Source organism: Suricata suricatta, chromosome 6 (assembly GCF_006229205.1).
Source record: "Suricata suricatta isolate VVHF042 chromosome 6, meerkat_22Aug2017_6uvM2_HiC, whole genome shotgun sequence".
Taxonomy (NCBI): Eukaryota; Metazoa; Chordata; class Mammalia; order Carnivora; family Herpestidae; genus Suricata; species Suricata suricatta.
In genome coordinates this window covers 26,365,302-26,384,561 of record NC_043705.1, presented here as the reverse complement: position 1 = coordinate 26,384,561, position 19,260 = coordinate 26,365,302, and the positions used below count along the sequence as shown (strand labels likewise).

The window sequence follows — 19,260 nt, the reverse complement described above, 5'->3', positions numbered from 1 at the left end:
GGCGTGGCCCACGCGGAGCCTCGCGCGCGCGCTAGGCGCCCTCCCAGGCCCTGCCCGGCCGCGCGGGATTCTCTTTGGTTTTGTTCAAACAGCGAACCCGGAAGCCAACTTCTCTCCAAACCGCGTCCTCCTGCCCGCGCCTGGGCGCTTTTGTGGGAAGGCGGCAGTGCTGGCCCCTCCCCCGGCGACCCTTCCCGGGGCGGGCGGGCGGGATAAGCGGGAGGCCCGGGGAGGCCCCGCGACGCCGGCTGGCCAGCGTGGTCCTGGGCGACCGGGAGCTGCGGTGCTCGGAGTTGTACTTGGTGAGGCCCCCGCGGGCCCGCGAGTTGCCGGTCCCCGCACAATAAGTCGGGCCCGAGAGCCAGGTGGCCGTGGTGCAGGCGTCTGGCTCGCTCTCTGCAGGGAGGGGAGGGTTGGCGGCTGGGGGATGCTTGTGGGATTGGAGCCAGGCAGGGCCGGGGGAGGGGGTTGTCCAGGGACTGGCTGGAGAGGGGACGCGGGAACCCCCGCTGCCCTCGCTCATCTTCTGATCGGCCTTTTGTTTGCTTTGTGGTTGGGAGTTGTTGTGGTTTTTTTTTTTTTTCTTTCTTTCTTTCTTTTTTAAGGTAACTCCAGAAGGCTGTAGGCTCCCCGGTGGAGAAGGCCTGGTGGAGAAGGCCGGGAGGGAAGGGAAGGGAAGGGAAGGAACTCGCTGGGGGTGGGGTGGAGTGGAGAGGTGAGTGCGCTGGATGCTGCAGGCGGTGTCACCTGACAACAGGTGTGTGCGGGGTGGCGCGCCCCGCCTCCACTCCTTCAGGGACCACGGATCACTCAAGGATCTGGTCAGTAGACTGGAAGGTTCTTTTAGACAGGATGTTAGGAAAAATATTGCCGAGTTTGGAAGTGGGAAGCGTCCGTACAATCCGCTAAGACAAACTTGGAATTCAACAATTACAATTACCAGGAAATCCTTGTTAAAGATTTTAACGATCCAATAAACAGCATATAAAAATAGACAATTAGAGGGGCACTCCTGCTAGCTTCTCTTTTTCTTCCACCTTTGTGGTTTGAGGTTTTACTGTTAAAGAGGGGGCAAGGTGCTTTGTTCCAAGGCTCCCTGCTGCAAGGACTAGGGGGATTTCAAGCCATTTTAGGTCTGAATGGGAGACTCTAGCTGGAAGTTAGGTAGAATCCACCCACTGCAGAGGCGCCTGTAGCGTATCAGTCTGCCTTCAGAGGGTTCCGGGCTCCGAAATGGCCACCCCGTGCCTGCAACTGGAGTTAATACCGTTGTACAACAACTAACCAGAGTCGAGCAGTTGGTCTTGCACAAGAGGCCTTCCAATGGAGATCAATATGCTTTTAAACCTTACATTTTTCCTGTCTTTAAACTTTTAAAATTTTGTTTAATGTTTGTTTCTGAGAGAGTGAAGGAGAGAGAGCGCAGCGCACGCGAGTGGGGGAGGAGGAGAGAAAAAGAGAGGGAGACAGAATCCAAAGCAGGATCCAGGCTCCCAGCTGTCAGAACAGAGCCAGATTCAGGGCTTGAACCCCCCAAGCAGTGAGATCATGACCTGAGCTGAAGTCGGATGCCCAACTGACTGAGCCACCCAAGTGTCCCATAAACCATATATATATATATTGGTTTCTTAACAAAACAAAATCCCTCCAGTCTTTAGATTTTTTTCCCTCTCTAGTTTTAGGTGGAGAGTGGGAAGTCTCTTAATTCTCTTATTTTGTTTTAACCTGTTACCATTGTTAATGCTGACCCCTAGATAAAGGCAATGGGGAGGTGGGAAGGGTTTAAGTGAAAAGTATTTGAGGTACTTAGAATGAGGAGTAGTTTGGAACATCACATGTGACAGTCTAGTACCCGGTCCTAAGTCACTGGCTTGGTCTATACGAAAGGGCCTGGACACAGGGAGTGGTACATCTCAGTCTGCTATTTCTTCTGGTCCTGGTGACAGCAGAACTCTGGGAGCCCTCAGCCCTTCCCCACAGAGAGGCTTGGAGTACACGTATTCTGCGACCTGCCTCCAATACCTTCAGAGCTAATGCTGTCCCCAGTCACTTAAAGGAGATTTATTTAAATAAACCAAAGTGCAAATTCCAAGCCAACAAAACACAGTAAGAGCCTATATGTGGTATTGATCAGAATTGCAGCAGCTTCTAGTTTTTGTTTGACTGTGCCTTTGGATTCGTGTTGGTTTTGTCAGAGCCCGTTTCTGGCACATACACTGGGAAGGAGCAAGGGCGAGAGGGACCCCACACCTGTCCTGTGATTCCTCTCTATGTTGCACAGTTTTAGAAGTACATTAGGTCCCAGCCCAGCTCTTCTGAGGGCGCCCAAATGGCTTCCAAAGAGTTGTATAGCTTGTTTCCTTGATTGGTATCTTAAAGTCTTTCAATAAATATTTCCTGAGAATCAGCTGTGAGTCAGGAACTGGGGACAAAAGCATGAGCAAGACAGGCCCAGTCCTCACCCTTATGAAACAGACATGAAGACAGGCAAGGGGCCGTTGCGAGGTTGGTTGGTGCAGAAGTCTGCAGGAGCTCCCATAGTGACCCTCAGTGGTGATGTAAGCAGGACCAAGCCCTTACTGGGTACAGAAAGACCAAGCAGGAGTTGGCTGGGCAAAGGAGGGCAGGTGGGGACAAGTGTTTGAGGCCTGGGGAACCTCATGTGTCCAGTCTCAGAACAGTTAGAATAGAGGTCCTATAGGGGAACTGCCAGAGGCTCAGAAGGGCTGGATCCTGGGGGGGACCTAGGTGAAGCTGGAAGAAGCCGTTGAAGGCTCTGAGCAGCAGAGTGACATGGCCAGATGTTCTTTATTCTTACAGCAAATGCTTCATGTATTCAACAAATACTCAATGGCTTCTGGATGCCTAGCCCAGCCAACCAGGGTCCTGGCCTATTGAAGCTCACATTTAAAGTTTTCCTTTGATGGCCTTCCATTGAAGTGGTTATCTTAGGGTTTGGCACAACCTTTAAGGGGGAGGTATGAATAAAGTTTCCTCGTGAGGCAGGAGGACAGTTGTTTTGCTACTGAAATGTCATGCTGCCTCTCCTAGCCTCCTATAAACTCTTGACTGAATAACCCTCCTTCGAGTTCTGTGTGTTCCCCACTACTAAAAACCTAACACACGAGGAAGACACATGTGCTGGAACAAAAGGTGGCATTTAGGATTTATTTGTTATCTCAATTTATCCTTCTCTCCTTGTTTGTAATCCCTCCGTTGGCTGAGGGTGGACTGTAGGTTCTTTAATGATCCAGCTGGCTGGCTTTATGATGTAGTGTTTTATGAATGGAGAGAGAGGTTTTTCCTGATTGGCCCGAGTACCAGAACAAGGCTCTGCTCTCAGCCAATCAGAGCACTGTTTCTGAACCCCAGCTCTGTGAGCCATACTCCTGTAGTAGATCCCCGTGCCTCTGGGGACTTGACAGCAGTGACACCGTTAATCATCTGGTATGATAGGAGTAAATGGAAGAGAATGCTGTAAACAGGATTAGTGTCCTACGCCTCAGAATTAAGTGTCTCAGGTTAGCTGTCATGATTGGAGTTGATGGGAAGCTGACAAATGCATGTGGACACATGGGCATTCATCCAGCTGCAGGGAGTGGCTGGTGGAGTCCTCCTTCAGCGACAGTGACTCTAAATGCTGATCACTCAGATTCCCTGGTCCTGGTGCTTCAGATGGGGGCCCTGTGACCGGCAGTTCCCCGGCAGTTCTGGTTAATGTTTCATTAGGCATCAATATGCACAAATTCATCACTTCTGTAACAGAAGACTTAATAATCGCCGGTTCCACTGGTTTTCTCAGTGCCCCAATTAAGAGTTTTCTGTGCCGAAGCCTTAGTGGAGGTCACTTACAGGCATGAGAAAGGTAAGTATTTCCCTCCAGTCTCTTTTACTGAGCTAGTCTCTTGGCAAGAGGAGAGGTTGCTGGGACCACAGAATTATCAGGGAGGGAGAAGGCCTCTGTGGACCTCCCACCTCGACCGCCTTGGCAGGTGTGATGTTTCGTCCCTGGGAATCCCTCAGGTGTCTCCACAGCCCCCTGAACTTTGAGGGGCTGAGCTCCCACAGGGATCGGCCACGTATGTGTCCGTGAATGGTTTCACTGAAGGTCCCTGACTACTGTCGCACTTGCCACATTTCTGAGGCCCACAGCCTTTGGAAATGCTGCTGCCCTCATCTTTGTCCAGAGAACTGTACATGCATCCACTGTAAATGCCCACTACTTAGTCACCAGCCAGCCAGCATCTGAGCGCCTACCAGGTACCAGGCAGGGCAGTGGGTTCCTGGGGAGCAGGCTGGTGCGTCCCATCCAGACAGACCAGGACATTGACAATGATGACACAGGATAGCAGCTATAAGGTTGGGGAGGTTGGCTTCAGAATATTTATATAAATTGGATCCTGAGTAGCAATCCGACTGGAAGAAAGGGCTGGAAACTGCATTTGTAGGGCACATTATATAAGATTGAGAAAAGCAATTGAACATATTAAAAAATGGTGTTAGGGTGAGGAGCGTTATGAGGGCTTTGTAGCTGGGCTCGGGCCACATGCAGGAATGCCCACTGAGGAATCTGGGAGCCGTTTGGCCTGGTGCAGCCCTCATTGTGGAAATAGGGAGAGATGGGCTGGAGGTCAGTGGGGCCTTATGCACAAGGCTGGGGTCTGGGCATAGGGCTGCTCCCAGCTAGACAGTGACTGGGGGGGCACAAGGCACAGCCATGGCAGGAACACAGAGGATAGAGCCCCTTGATAGGTCTGCAGCACCAGACTACTAGGTGGGGTGGCCCCAGACAGAGGGCTGGAGAGAATGCTATAGACTGAGCGTGGCATGTGCCCAAGCCATGAAAGCAGTTTACAATGCAGTGAGGGGCCTGTTACAGTGCCCTGTTGGGGAAGAGTACAACAGTGTGGTCGTAGGTAGGACAGCCTTTTGACGCCCTTGCTTCGGTTGCCCTCTCTGGTAATAGATGGCTTGTCATTCTCATGGGAGGATCTCATGGGATCACAATGAGACCTCTCACTAGTTCTTTGCCAAGAGGACAGATTAGGTGCCCTGTCACATCTCCGTTGTTGAAGGGCCTGTAGTCAGAGATTTGCCTATCACTCAAGCCTGGCCTGTCTCTGGGTACACTTTGGGTTTCTTCAAGCAAGGTTCATGTCTGTCGTGATTGATTTATAGTCGGAGATGTTGCAGAGGTAAAGACCACAGAGATCCCTTCAGGACCAACCACAGAATCTTCATTTCCTGGCCTGGTAACAGTCAAAAGAGCAGCGAGGCTGATGTGTAGTGAGGTTGCCTGAGGCCGTGTCACCATCTTCAAAGCCCTGGGGGCCCTCTCTAGGGGTGAGGACTTCTGGTTTATTGAATGGGATGCTCTCCTGGATGACTAGTCCAGGAGGGAAGGACATAGCTTTGTCAGTTTGACAAGATTGTATATAGCTGTGTCTTTTCTGAGCAATGTCTGTGCCTTGAAGAGAAGCCAAGTGTGCAAGAAGCCACTTTTTTCTGTGGTGCAGGACTGCACATCTCTCAGAAGAAGCTGAATGCAGGACATGTGTCAAACAGGGCCCAACAGGCTTTGGCTCGTTGCTCACACCCTGGCTTCAGGGTCAGCTTTCAAGTTAGTTTGTTACAGGACAGCTACTGGCTGTGTTCTCTTCTGAGCAAACAGCTAAAGGCCATTTCTCAACGTCTCTCGTAATTATGTGTGGCCTTGTGACCCAGTTCCAGTCAGTGAATCGTGGCCAGTAGAGGTATGCTCCACCTCTATGTCTGGGCCCCAAAGGCCTGCATGTGTTACCAGCCACAACCTCTTCCCTTCTGTGGTAACACTGGGAAGTGTGCATTCAAGGATGGGAGGGGTCAGGGTCTCTGAATCATGTGGAGAAGCACCAGCCAATCATGGAAACTTACTTTGGACTTTCCACTAGATATAAGCTGTAGGGGCTTGTTTGTTACAGCAGCTGGTGCTGTCCTTGCCAGTTCAAATACCCAACCTCAGTTTTCGAGGAAGCCGACTTTTTTTCATTATTGTTTTTATTGGCACTCCTGAGCACTCACTCATTGAGTTCTTAGCAGACCCCGTATATGCATGCTTTTGTTCAGTTTCCCCCTCTAAATGTCTGAGGTCCATTCTATCCTCATGCCTACTTGACTGGTGATAAAATAAGCTCAGAGGGTAACATCATATCATGTGCCCAAGGACACACAGGCAGTAAGTGGCAGAGACACAGCTTACACGAGGTCAGTCTGAGTTTGGCATTTGAGTTACAAAGTCTAGTGCTCAACCACCACTTCTACCACAGCCGCTCTCTCCCCCCACATGGGTGCCTGGCCGTGGTTGCCCCTGTCTCCATAGACCCTTGAATAGTGGGATGGAGCCGGCACGGTCATAGCTTTATCTGGAGACTCACTTCTGGATGTCATGAAACTGCCTGGCTTAGTCAAGTCTTTCCGAGCTGTGGCTGTAAATTGGGGACCTATGGTTGGAAGTGGAGGGAGAAAAAGAAAGAAAGGGACACCTAGGTAGCTCAGTCGGTTGAGCATCTGACTCTTGATTTCGGGTCAGGTCATGATCCCTGGGTCATGGGATTGAGCCACACATTGGGTTCTATGCTGAGCGTAGAGCCTGCTTAAGATTCTCTCTCTCCCTCTGCCCCTCTTCCCTGCCCACTTGAGCGCGTGCTTGCTCCTTTTCTAAAATAAAAATGAAGTGCAGGAAGAACACGGGGAAGGGTAGGGAGCAGGATCTGCAGGACAGCCCCCAGGGGAGGGGGGAAGACCTGGGGCCGCTTTATCAGGAGCCTGACTGAAAACTAGATGTGAAGACGTTCTCCTCTCAGCATAATGCCACTTGAGGATCCATGATGTTTAAGGTCCTGCCTAGGACCCAGGGACTTAGGGATGAGCTGACCACAGTGACTGGCATCAAGTAGCTTGCAGTTCAGCTGAGCTGGGGAAGCAGGCACAGATACATGCCAGGATATGTTCTCCGGGAATGTGGAGCAGTGAGTGATTCCAGGCCACGGTCAGGTCCGAGGACGGGGTCGCCTGAGTGCCAGTCCAGCAGACTGGCCCGAGGACAGAGGGTGTCACAGGCCGGAGAGACAGCATGTATAAAGATACTCTGGACACGGAGTCAGAGGGCAGGAAACTAGTGGTGGCCTGGAGCATTGACCCTGCAAAGGTGTGGCAGAAAGCGATGCCGCAGAAATAGTTGAAGAATGCTATTTGTGGCTGGCTCAGGGTGATGAGCCAGCCAGGGAGCAGAGATCCTCTGGCATCCATGGGGAGAGACTGGTCCTGGAGAGGGTAGGTGAGAAGTAGAGGGAGCTGAACCGAGGCAGGAAGGTTGGAGCAAGAAGTTACAAGGTGGGTTCAACAAAGCTTGGGTGCTGGGAAAGCAGGCAGAGAAATAGAGACCAAGTTGTCTCCTGCTTGGGACCTTGATGCTTGAGGTTGTCACTGCTGGAGCTGAAAAATCCACAGGAAGGCGTTCAAAGTGCCTGTGGGATTTTCAAGTGGGTCCTAGCCACAGGCAGGCAGGACAGAGGTCTGGGGCTCTGTGGCCTGGTATGTATACCTGGATACCTGGGAGTCACCGTTCTGTCCATGTCCTCATACAGACACTTGGCTGGAGTGGAAGGAAGGCTCCAGGAGCATCACTTTTAAGGAATAAGCATGTCTAGGGTCGACCAGGTCTCTGAATGCTAATGGCTCTTCTCTGGGGCAGGACATTACCAATTCCCAAAGGGGCAGTCCCAAACCTACACAGACAGGTCTGCCAGGAGATAGAGCTGAAACCTGTGCTCCAATAAGACTGGGACTGAGCTGCATTAATCACTGACCACAGACCTTTCATACTGAAAGAGGGGGAAATGTTCAGATCTGAACCCTGAGTCCAGAGGCATTGAGTTGGTGGCTGAAACACCTTTGTGATAAAGCAAATGATGGGTGGGAAACCCGGCAACAGCCTTCCCCGCAAACACACACCTGCGCACATGTACATCCCATTTCCTGGTCACAGTGAGCACATGCACCTTTTTACAGGGAATGTTTCAAAATGGAGCTCATCACAGCAAGAAATGGAGCCATCTGATTGTTTCAGAGAAACTGAGACCCTTTTAGGACTCTATCTTTGGCACTCAGTGATCAGTTAAGCCTTGGTGCCCCTTGGTGAGAAATATAAGGTACTTATCATTGTTATCTTTTGTGCCCCTCCCCCCGCCACAACCCCCCCAGACATCTCTTCAGAGCTGGGGCTTGAGCCACCTTCACTGTCAGAGTGCCTGGGAATTCTGCTGTCTGCTGTCTCTGTCAGTTAGATGAACTGAAATGATCTTAGGGATCACGCGAACATTAGGTATGGACCACAGCATGTTCCCAATACAGGGCTGGGTGTCTGAGTAACAAGGACCCCTAACTCTGTGGCCTCCTCTGGCGTGTTGGAGCTGGAGGGGCCCGCACCCCACACAGCCCGGTCTCAGTTTACCCGCAAACGGGAGACCTGCCCATTTGGTTAAATAGTTGAACGTAAATGTCCTCTGAGAAGTCCTTGTCCGGTGTCCGAGAACAGGCTGAGAGGCCTGTTCACAGCTCCTCACCCAGCACCCTCACTGCCTTTCCCGACGATCTTTTCAGTGACTGTAGGGTTATCTCCTCGCTCTCTTCCCCACCAGCTCTTGGAGAACAGCGCCCTCATCTGCCCCGCGCACCACTGTCTCCATTCCCCAACGTCGTTCCCAAAGGGGACAGCGTGAATGGCTTGAGTGCTCTTAGCAAACAGGCAGACCTTAGTGATATGATGCTAGGGGCACAGGTAGGGACAGCTCCAAAAGCCAGGGCTAAATGCACCCCACCACAGAGGCATGAAGTGCAAGGGAGTCCAGTGGACAGAGTGGCTGTACCGGAGCATTCAGGGTAGGAATGGCAGAGAGCAGGAATCAAGCATGAGGGATAGAGGAGGTCCTGGCAAAAGGGCACAGCCACTACAGGGGAGGGCACTTGAAGAGAGCTCTGTGTGACGCCCCTCCCCCCCGTATCTGAGTTTGGACTCTAGGACGTATGGAGTGAAGCTGGATGGATGCGCCAGACCTAGATTTCTAGGGCATCGCATGACAGGCCCAGGATCTTGATTTGACCTTGGGAACTGTGGCAGCCGGAGAAAGCTTTAACACCGGGGCCGTTGAGTACTCGGGTTCGTCTGCTCCACCCTCAGAGCACCAGTGGATTGGAGAGTAGGGCAGGCAGTGGGGGGATCTCTTCGGGACAGATCTGTGATCATTTGGTTAGTGATGACCCAGATCCAGTCACAGTCACAGTCGGGGTGGAGAGGAGAGGACCCTCCAAGAGATGGTGCAGAGCGGCATCTTCTGGATGGGGTGGATTTTAGATGTGGGTGGGGAGGAGGAGCAGGGTAAGGAAAGTCCCTCTCCTTCGTCTCTAAGGACGGGCCCAGCCTGCGGACGGGGCGTGTTCTGAGGGCCTGTGATTGCAGCCTGGCTCTCTGCTGAGCTCCTGTGAGCTGTTCTTGCCCCTCACAGGGAAAGGGTCATGAGCTAGAGACGCGACTTTCATCAGAGGACTCGGTGTCAGGTTTTACATCTTCATTCCAGGGGAAGGGGACATCGTTTGCTTTTCTTCCACAAAGGTTTTGGCAAATGCATCAGCCCTGGTCTCAAGCATATGAAAATGCAATTATTAAACCAGCCTGTAAGATGCAGCGAAGAAATCCCATTTCCCTATACACCATGTGACATAAAGGCAGGGCACTTAAGAGCACTCATTGTCGGAGTAACGTTTAAATGTAAGTGGCCAATAAAATTGATGTCATGGTATAAAATGTGAGAAGCACAGCCGATCTCTTTCTAGGGGCCAGAGTGTTCCAGCCGAGTGCCTGAACTGGGCCCTTCCGGGGGGGGTGGCCTTTCTTCTTGGGGCCAGAGAGTGTGGGGAAGGGAGGTGCCCTGACCGCATGACCCTGACAGCTGTGCCCCTTGCCTCCACAGTGCGCTTACTGACTCACCTCGCCATGTCAAGCCGGGGTGGGAAGAAGAAATCCACCAAGACCTCCCGGTCCGCCAAGGCGGGGGTCATCTTCCCCGTGGGGCGGATGCTGCGGTACATCAAGAAAGGCCACCCCAAGTACAGGATCGGAGTGGGGGCGCCCGTGTACATGGCCGCTGTCCTGGAGTACCTGACAGGTGAGTATGCCCGAGTCCACCGTGCTCGCTGGGTGGCCGTTCCAATACTTGCCTGGGACGGATAGGACCTGTCTGCTTCCTTTTATTTGGAAACTTTTCAAACCCACAGAAGACTCATCAGAGTAGAACAATGAACATTTTCAACTAGATGGCCCAGTGGTTAACTTTTGGGGCCCTTAGCCTTTTCTTCCCCCGGCCTTATGTGTATATGTGCACATGCATGTGTGCGCACGTTTGTACTTTATTCCTGGCTGTTCCATAGTCCGTGTGGAAATTTCCTGAATTGTCCCCAAAGCATCCTCCATAGTTTTGTTTGGTTGTCTTTCCTGCCCCGGGGTATGTTTCAAGATCATACATTTCCTTTGGCTGTTGGGTTTCTTTGGTCTTATTTCAGTTAAACAGTTCCCCAGGTTTCATGACATGACCATTCTTGAAGAGTGCAGGCCAGCTGTGTGTGGGATGTCCTTCAGTGTGCTCTGGTGTGGGCTTGGGTTCGGGTTAAACATTTGGTAGGGGAACTGCCTAAGAGACGTTGAGGCCTTCCCTGGTATCACGCCAGGCGGCACGTGGTAAAGGTTTGTCCTGCCCTTGGTGATTCCGTTTGGTCCTCTGGTTAAGGTGGTGTCTGCCGGATTTCTGTACGTGCTGAGTGACGGTCTTCACCCAATGGCTCTAGCGTTCCTTGACAATCTTACCTGAATCTGTTATAACTACGGTGGTTATAAAAGTGATTTTTCTATTGCTGTCATTTCTGCCATGTTTATTAGTTGGCACTCTTCAGTAGAGAGCTTACTTTCCTTCTGCCCTTCCTCTCTCTCTATGTCTTGTACTATCAGTGTTGCTTCCCAGACGCCATTGATGTAGTGGGCAATACGCTCTCCTGCCCTTGCTCAGCTTGTCCCACGTTTGCCCTTCAGGCTGGTTCTGCTGTCCTCTGCTGTGGCCTCTTCCAGTCTTACACATCTTCTTGCCTTTTCACACAAGGATGTGATCCAGACTCCCCCTGAATTCTCCCAGCACCAGTCTTGGAATCAGCTCTCTCTCTGGCAGAGATGGTCCTTTGCCCAGAAATAATCATATTGGTCTTACTGGTGGCTCCATGGCAGTTGTGGGAAGCTGGCTGGACAGGGATTTCACCCCCACTTTTAGTTATGACAAAAGCAGCCTCAAAGCATAAGAGAACTTTGCTGGGCCGCACAGAGCCAGTGAGGAGGCACGCAGATCCTGCTGGCCTGCTGCAACGCTTTCACCACTTACTGCTCCCCACACAGTCAGGGGAGCTGGCGGGAGGGGCCCCCTGTGTCTTGCGGCAGCTCTGCCTCGGCCAGGCAAGGAGACTCAGCAAGGCCAGGGTTCCTCTCCCAAAGTGGTCAGAGGAGGCAGAGCCACGGGAAGTCTCTCAGTAAGGCGAGAGTGAGGGTTCTTGCATCAAGAACGTGGTCCTGAGGAATATGAAATTTCCGTGTTCTTTTGAGGTAACCTTTTGAGGTTACAGGTGGAAGGCATTTGTACTTCTGGGACACTGAAGCCTTGGCTCCTCAGAGACTCTTGTGGGTCGCATGCCTGGCAGCATGCGCTAGGCGTGATTCTTCTCTTCCACAGCTGAGGAAACAGAGGCCCAGAGGTCGTGACGCGGGCTGGAAAGCCGTGTGTAACATTGGTCAGGGAAGAAGTTCCTAGACAGGAAGCAGAGGACGTTTTCTAATTCTGGCTTGGCGATTTTATATGCTCTATGACCTAGAGTGATTCGTTTAACCTCTCTGGACCCCGATTGCCTTACAACTCAAAATGTTCACAACAGCCCATGTCCCACCAGCTCCAGGCTGCTGTGACGGCCAGAGGGCTTTATTTGAGCATAATGGGAAAGTTCATGTCCTGGGCACACCCAGCCAAGCCACAGTTCCTGGTGCCCAAATGCCATGATGCCCTGGTCACTGGGATGTCCACAGTCACTACCATTAGGTCCAGTACAGCATTGGTTTCATTTCTTCCATCAAGCTTCTGCTTTTTAGTTTGCAGGGTCGGGGGTGGGGGCTAGGGGGATGCCGTTACTGAGGCAGTTACTGTGTGTGCCACACAGGAAATCTGGACGTCTTTGGTTGCCTGGCTGGCTCTGGAACTGAGCACGGTGCTCATGAGTTAGAGGCCAGTGGGTCCATTCGCACGGGGCCAGAGGCCTTGACTCTGCACCCACAGCCATTAAGCCTATCGCCCGCCCTCACCGTGTGTGGTAGTGGTCGCCGAGCAGTGTGGGAAGGGTCAGGGCAGCCCACCACCTAGTGCTAGAAAGGTGCTCAAGGCAAATCTTTACTCAAGTGTCAGCCTTACTAACCCCTCTATATTAAAACATAATACAGCTTTTTAAGTTTTACCAAGTCTTTCCAGCAGAGCTATAGTTAGCTGAATCTGAGCCTCTTTTTCTGCTCTTCATGCAGCGCTGCATCATGGGCTTGACTGTTGCCCTATGCCTGCCCCCAACGTGGTACCTAATCTATGTGACAGACACCTCGGGAGACATCCTGAGCCATCAGGCACCATTGTGGTTACTTATGTCCTGTTCTCTGATGAGAGAGTAGCTGAGCTCTGGGGCCCTGTCCTGTGAAGACACTGCTCCGTTCTACCCCTCAGAACAGTGCTGCACGCCCACTGACTGGTCAGCCCTGAGCTCCCTGGCCTAGGGAGTGGGAACATGCGGATATTTGGAATTTCTGAGTGTCTGCCCACTCACATCTCTGGTTTTGGTCCATGAGTTTGAAAGGAAGGTAGGACAAGCCCCACCTTCTGTCCCACTCTTTGATTTTATTTCCCTAAAGACACTTTCTGAGTTGTTCCACACACTTATTGAGCACCTGCCATGTGCTAGGCACCGTGCTAGGCACCGTGCTAGGCTCTGGGTGAGAACACAGGAATGACTGGGGCAGAAATGGTCTCCCATCTGCGGTGCTCACGGTCTAGTCTGGGAGAAAGAACCAGCCACACCAGGTGGTTATTTCCTGTGATAGATGCCACAGAGAGCGTAAATAGGCTAAAGTAGGGCCAGGTGCCTGGGGGCCTGGGCTCTTTGACGACTGACCACCTTTCTTAGTAACCACTGATAACATGGTGGATGGAAGTGTTACTGCATGGAACCTGAGCCTAGCATTGTCTTTGCCCCCGTAGTACTGTCGTACTTCTCCCTTAAATGATACGGAAGAGAAAAGGAAACCTGACTTTGATCAGTTTGGAAGCTTCTGGAATCTCTCCTCTGCCCAGCATAGCATTACTGGGAGGTATAGGACATATGAAATGAGAAACATGTGGCATGGCTTTTGCCCCCATGAACTTTCCACTGATGCTGGAGGCACCCAAACCCAGAGACCAGTAAGGGAACAGGGCAAGTGAGGGGCTAAGTTAAAGGCACTTGAGTCCCACAGTCGGCGGTGGGGGATTGTGGGAAATGAGAAGTGTGTGGTAGAGCACAGAGCAAGCACCCTTACGATTTGATGGTCTTAAGTCAGGGGTCAAGGCGCCGTGGGTCAGCATTGCTCAGACTGTGCTCTGCAGAGCCTAGGTGTCTGGTGAAATTTGAGAGGTGTTCCACCAAAAACCACGGCTCTAGGGCTGAGATCAGAAGACGGCTAGATTCACATCACCTCTTTTGAGATGGATTTATGAATAACCTAAGTGAGTTTCTCAGTAAAGGAATCGGTCTTAGTTTGGGAACCAGCAAGACATAGCTTTCTTTATTGCAAGACTCTTTAGAGGCTTTAGCCTGTTGGTACCACTCTGAATCCCCAGGGGAAGGAACTGTGCTATGTTGTGGTTCCCAAACTTTTATCACAAAAGTGTTTGAAGGAACACCTTTGAACACCTTGCACAGTCCAGTGTGGGGGACACTGGTGTGGCTTTAGCCTATGACAGATGGCACTCTGAGGAAGGCTCAGTGAAGAAACAAAACTGAAAGCTCTCATGAAGGACCAATTTTGGTTTGTTTTGGCATTGAGGCACGAAGCTTGGCTGATAGATAAGGAGACCTGATGTCTTCCTCTTCCATACAGGGCCCAACGCATAGAAGGTACCTCAGCATTTGCTAGGTGACGTGCTATCTTGCAAGTAAGCCCTAGCACTTACTTTGCTAAGCTGAGTTGCTCAGGTATTGACTTGGGGATGGCCTATCATACCCCAGGCCCTATGCCAGACCCTGAGGTCCAAGACAAAAGTCCCTGCCCAAGGGACGTACTTCCTGGAAGGGAAGCACCTTTGGAGCCATTTTACCCAACCCTTGAGCAAAGAACAGGCCTGGTTCTTTTACCCAACCTCAAAAAGATGTCATTGCACATCTTTTTCTGGGGTCTAGGGGGAGGGACAGAAACCCTGTCACATAGCCTGAGCATAAACCTTATCCTACCAACTTACCTCCTGGTACTTAAGTTTGTTTGCACAAATTCAGTGTAGTCCCAGAGGGTTTCTCTGAGAAAGGTGTCAAGTCCCGGCTCCCAGCTCTCAAGACTGAGTGCTGACTCCTTGCAATAGGTATAGACCCTCCCAAGGTGGCCGCTGCGGCAGCCTGCTGATATGGGCTGATATGGGCACCTAAATTGTGTTTCATTAAAAAACCCAGCATCGTAGGATTGTATTTCCACCTCTCACAAGGTAAGGCTGTAGCTAGAATTTTTTTTTTTCTGTCTTTTGGATCTAACCTACAAAATGATGACCTCTGGAGTTTTGTATTTATAACCCCCCACTCCTTCCATTTTCCCAAGCCCCACCCCTCCCAGTGCCCATGTTTCAGACTTGCTCAGCCTTCTCCTGTTTCTTCTTGTTAGGGACCAGAGCCCCCCACCCCTTCTAATCAGCACCTGGAATCTTCTCCCTGTAGATGCTCCAGTTGGAAACGGCCATGGTGAAGTTTACAGGGCCAGCTCCTGACCTGGGGAACAAGCAGGGTTCCCTTGGTGAAGTTATGGCCATTTTGCTGACTAGATGAGTCTCAGCCCTTGTGCCTGACTGCCTCCTATGATAAAACCCTAAGGAAAAAGGGTGACTCTTAAGAATATACCTTGCTGTCTGGTTTGGCTGATGAAACGATCATCCTCATCCCAAGTTTCAACTTGCTTGATTTCTGATCTGGAACTGGGTCAGATGCCGCATATCTCTCCTGTGTTAGGGGTGGGCTGCACACTGTCCCTGCCCTGTCTCCTCTCAGTGCAGTAGGGGGAGCCCTCCCTGTCAGCAGCCCGTCCTGTTACATGGACACTCGTTTAGCAAACACCTACCCCACTTGGTGCTCCTGGCCTAGGAAAGAAAGAATCGGACAGGCTTGGCAGGTTGGGGTAGGCAGAGCCTGCACTTGACTCTGTCACTTACCTGGCCTCTTTACTGCTTTCCTATCCAGGACACCTGAGTGTGTCCTGTTACTCCTGCAGCTAAAAATAGGTCAGGAAGAAGAGGACAGTCAGGCTGGCTCCTTGATGCTCCGAGGCCCCCCGAGTTCCTCCGTAGTCCTTGGCTTGTCTGCCTGATCGCTCCTACCTCAGACTAACACTTGATTCAGGCCAGGACCCAGCTAACTCTTGCTAGCACCTTCCTGGGCATTCACGCTGCCCTTGGGCTCTCACACCTCACAGTGCTCACTCTTCTGCAAAGCCCTTTATCAGCTTCATTTTCCTACACACACACACACACACACACACACACACACACACACACACACACACACACACGGAAGGAGATTTTAATGAGCCAGAGGGCTGCAACCACAAAGCAGTTGGAAACCACTGGTGTTAAGAATAGGATACTGGACACCCAGTGTGTGTAGACCATAGTTAAATGCATATTCCTGTTTCGGGTTATATGAGCAGTTTGTGTTTAAAAATGTAAGAAGCTAGGAGTACCTGGGTGGCTCAGTCAGTTAAGTATCCGACTTCTGCTGAGGTCATGATCTCGCAGTTTGTGAGTTTGAGACCCGCATTGGGCTCTGTGCTGACAGCTCAGAGCCTAGAGCCTGCTTGGGATTCTGCGTCTCCCTCTGTCTCTGCCCCTCCCCCACCTGCACTCTGTCTCTCTCTTTCTCAAAAATAAATAAACATTACAAAAAAAATTTTTTTAATGTAAGAAGCTAAAACCCATTTATAAACTGTCCAGAGATAGCTTCTGGGACTGAATGCCTCTTGTGTGTACACACATGCGTGAAAGGGAGTTCAATTGCCTCAATATTTGTTTTATTAATATCTGCTATTAATGATCTCCACTGATAGCCCATCACAGAAAATCATCATTACACATAATCTTGTGAAGCTGGTCATGAGTAATTTAGGAGGTGCTCCCACCTACGCTGCACTGTTAGTCCTTCCTCACCACTCCCAGGGGAGTAGATGATTCCATGGCGGGTAGACATCCGAAGAGTGCTTGAAAAAGCAGTTTAGCACAAGGTGCCTTTGACATTTCCCTCATCATGTGCTGTTACTGGCCAGCCTGTTAGCAGACCCAGGGTGGGCAGGCCTCAGGGCTTGAGGAGAAAGCCAGAAACCACCACAGGGTGCAATGCCTGGAGCTTCACTACCCCAGCCAGGATGCAGATGGAGGTCACAGCCCGGCCTGCCAGCACCCTTCTCCCACAAGCACGTGAATCTGCCATGGAGCTCAAACACTGAGTTTGTATCCAGCCTGCTGCCCAGTCCTTCCAAAGGGTCTGTAAGGTTGTTCACGAGAGTGTGAGTGTGACTGGGGCCCACTTCATGAAACATGACCCCAGGTCCCCTGCTTTCTCAGGGCTGGGGGCTGGAATGGGATCAGAGACGGGAACGGCCTCATTGCTTTTTCTCCCAGTCAGTGGCTGGTCTTCTTATTCTCTTAACAGTATCTGTCACAGAGCTGAAGTGTGTGATTTTAATGAAATCTGACATCTCCATTCTTTGGTCACGTCCTACGCCTTTGGTGTTGTATCTAAAAAGTCCTCGCAAAACCCAAGGTCATGCAGATTTTCTCCTATGTTATCTTCCAGGAGTTTTATAGTGTTTTACATGTAGGTCTGTAATGTATTTTGAGTTAATTTTTGCAAGGGGTATAAGGACTGTAGCTAGATTCACTTCTTTGCACATGGATTTAGTTCTAGTGCTCTTTGTTGACACCCTCTCTGTTTTCTTGAAGATAAGCTGCATTGCCTGGGAATGCTTCGTGGCCAAGGAGGCTCACTGTTGCTTCACGATTTCCCTGTGAAGGGTGACATGCCACTTTCATTTCTGCCACTGGGCTCTTGGAAATGCATTCAGAAGTTCCCTATCAAGGGTTGTGTTTTCGCTGGGGCCAGTGGAAAAGGACATAGCAAGACAAAACCTGTTTTCGGATTCAGGCAAGGAAAAAAGTGTGCCCAAAACTAAGTGTGCCTCTTTCCTCTCAGACCTTTACTTGTGATCAATCACTTTACTTGTGATTGAAGTATCTCCTTTAGGATTTCATTTCATAACGTCATTTGGTGATAAACTTTCTCAGGCTGCTTTTGGCTTCTATCACATCCATAAAGTTGTTAGCTGTTATTTCTTCAGTGTCTCTATTCTAGGCTCTGTCTCCTTACAAAATACAAATCAAACAGGTTAATATTTCACTCTTTCTTCCATATCTGCTCATCTCATTCTTATTTTTCATTTCTGTCTTGCAGGACTTATTTGTGGATAATTATTTCTGATCTATCATCTGGAACTGTCTCCCAGTTTACTAATTCTCTCTTCAGCTGTATCTTATCTGCTATTTAATTCAGTCACTGAGTTTTCAATTTCAGCTTTGAAACTTTTATTTCTAGAAGTCCTGTCTGGTTTCATTTTGAATCTGTTTGGTCGTTCTTATAATTTCTTGTTTCCTTTTCATTTTTAAAGTTTTATTTAACTATTTTATACATAGTTATATATTTATTTGAATAACTCATTTTTTCCTATTTTATCAAGGAAAGTGACAAATACGATTGTATATATCTAAAGCATATAATGTGATGATTTGATATCCACACACGTTGTGGAATGACTGTCAAGTTTATCTGAATAATCCTAATAATGGAAGTCTTTATAAATCTATTTCTGCCAGATGTCGTTGTTCAGAAAGTCTATTTCTCTTCAAGGTTATAAAAGAATTCTCCCATTTGTTTGCTTAGTATTTTTATGTTTTAATTTTTTACATTTTTACTTTGATCCATTTATCCTGATCTATAGTGTGAGATGAGGATTGACTTAATTTTATTCCAGATGGTTACCCAGTCATCTCAACACTATTAATTGAATATCCCATCTTTTCCCTGGTAGTCTGAGATGCTACCTTTACCATCCATGAAATTTCTAGATATATTTAGGGCTATTTCTGGGCTTTATTTTTTGTTTCATGGGTCTGTCTAGTTACATACTTTATGTTTCTCATATCTGGTAGGTCTTTCATTGTCGTTAAGTGATTATTTTCTTTAGTAAGTGATATTTACCAATGGTAAAATTCGCATGTCCCCACCGGACATACAGTGAGACATGCACATCCCTTCCTGCTCTTTTTCCTACCCAGTTCTCCTCCCAGGAGACAGCGTTACTAGTTTTTTATGTATGTTACCTATCTTTCTAAAGATATTTTTCTCCTCCTTTTTCATTTCAAAATCTATAATATGAAAATGCCAAGAGATAACGAATCAGGATAACGGGTACAAGTGATGTGCAGATACAGACATTGATATTTGAGCCAGCATCTTGGCTGGGAGAATCCGAGGATTGCTGATCTCCCCATTACCCCTCATACGGAAGCATAAGACCAGCTAGAGGGGTGAATTTCAGGAGGAGTGAATGTCCAGTAAGGCCGGATGCTGCCAGGAGATTGATGAGATGGGAGCTGAACTAGACCCCTGGATTTTTAAATGAGGCATGATTAGGGTTATGCTAATAACCCCAGGGCATGGCAGGCCAGAACTGCCTGAGCAGTGGCAAGTGCCTGCATCGTTGGTGACAAATGGTAAGGTGTGGGACGTTTATCAAGAGCTGATCTCTCATGTCTAACACAAAAGCCACTGAGGAGGTCTATACCATGGGAAGCAGAGGAAGTGAGGAGCAGGAAT

The 19,260-nt window shown here is 49.8% G+C and overlaps 1 protein-coding gene across 4 annotated transcripts in view; it reads left to right on the top strand.

The window, feature by feature from the left end:
• Nucleotides 1-285: 285 nt before the first annotated feature.
• The window catches only part of LOC115294202 (core histone macro-H2A.1), a 66,447-nt gene continuing 47,472 nt past the window's right edge, over nucleotides 286-19,260 (top strand). For 2 of the 4 annotated variants that reach the window (XM_029941946.1, XM_029941943.1), the window contains exons 1-2: nucleotides 287-302; nucleotides 10,008-10,202. In XM_029941946.1, coding sequence (XP_029797806.1) covers nucleotides 10,031-10,202 — 172 coding nt within the window. In that variant the 5' untranslated portion in view covers nucleotides 287-302; nucleotides 10,008-10,030. Of the gene's footprint in view, nucleotides 303-10,007; nucleotides 10,203-19,260 lie in introns of all 4 variants that reach the window. The other 2 variants (XM_029941945.1, XM_029941944.1) reach the window with 2 other exon arrangements.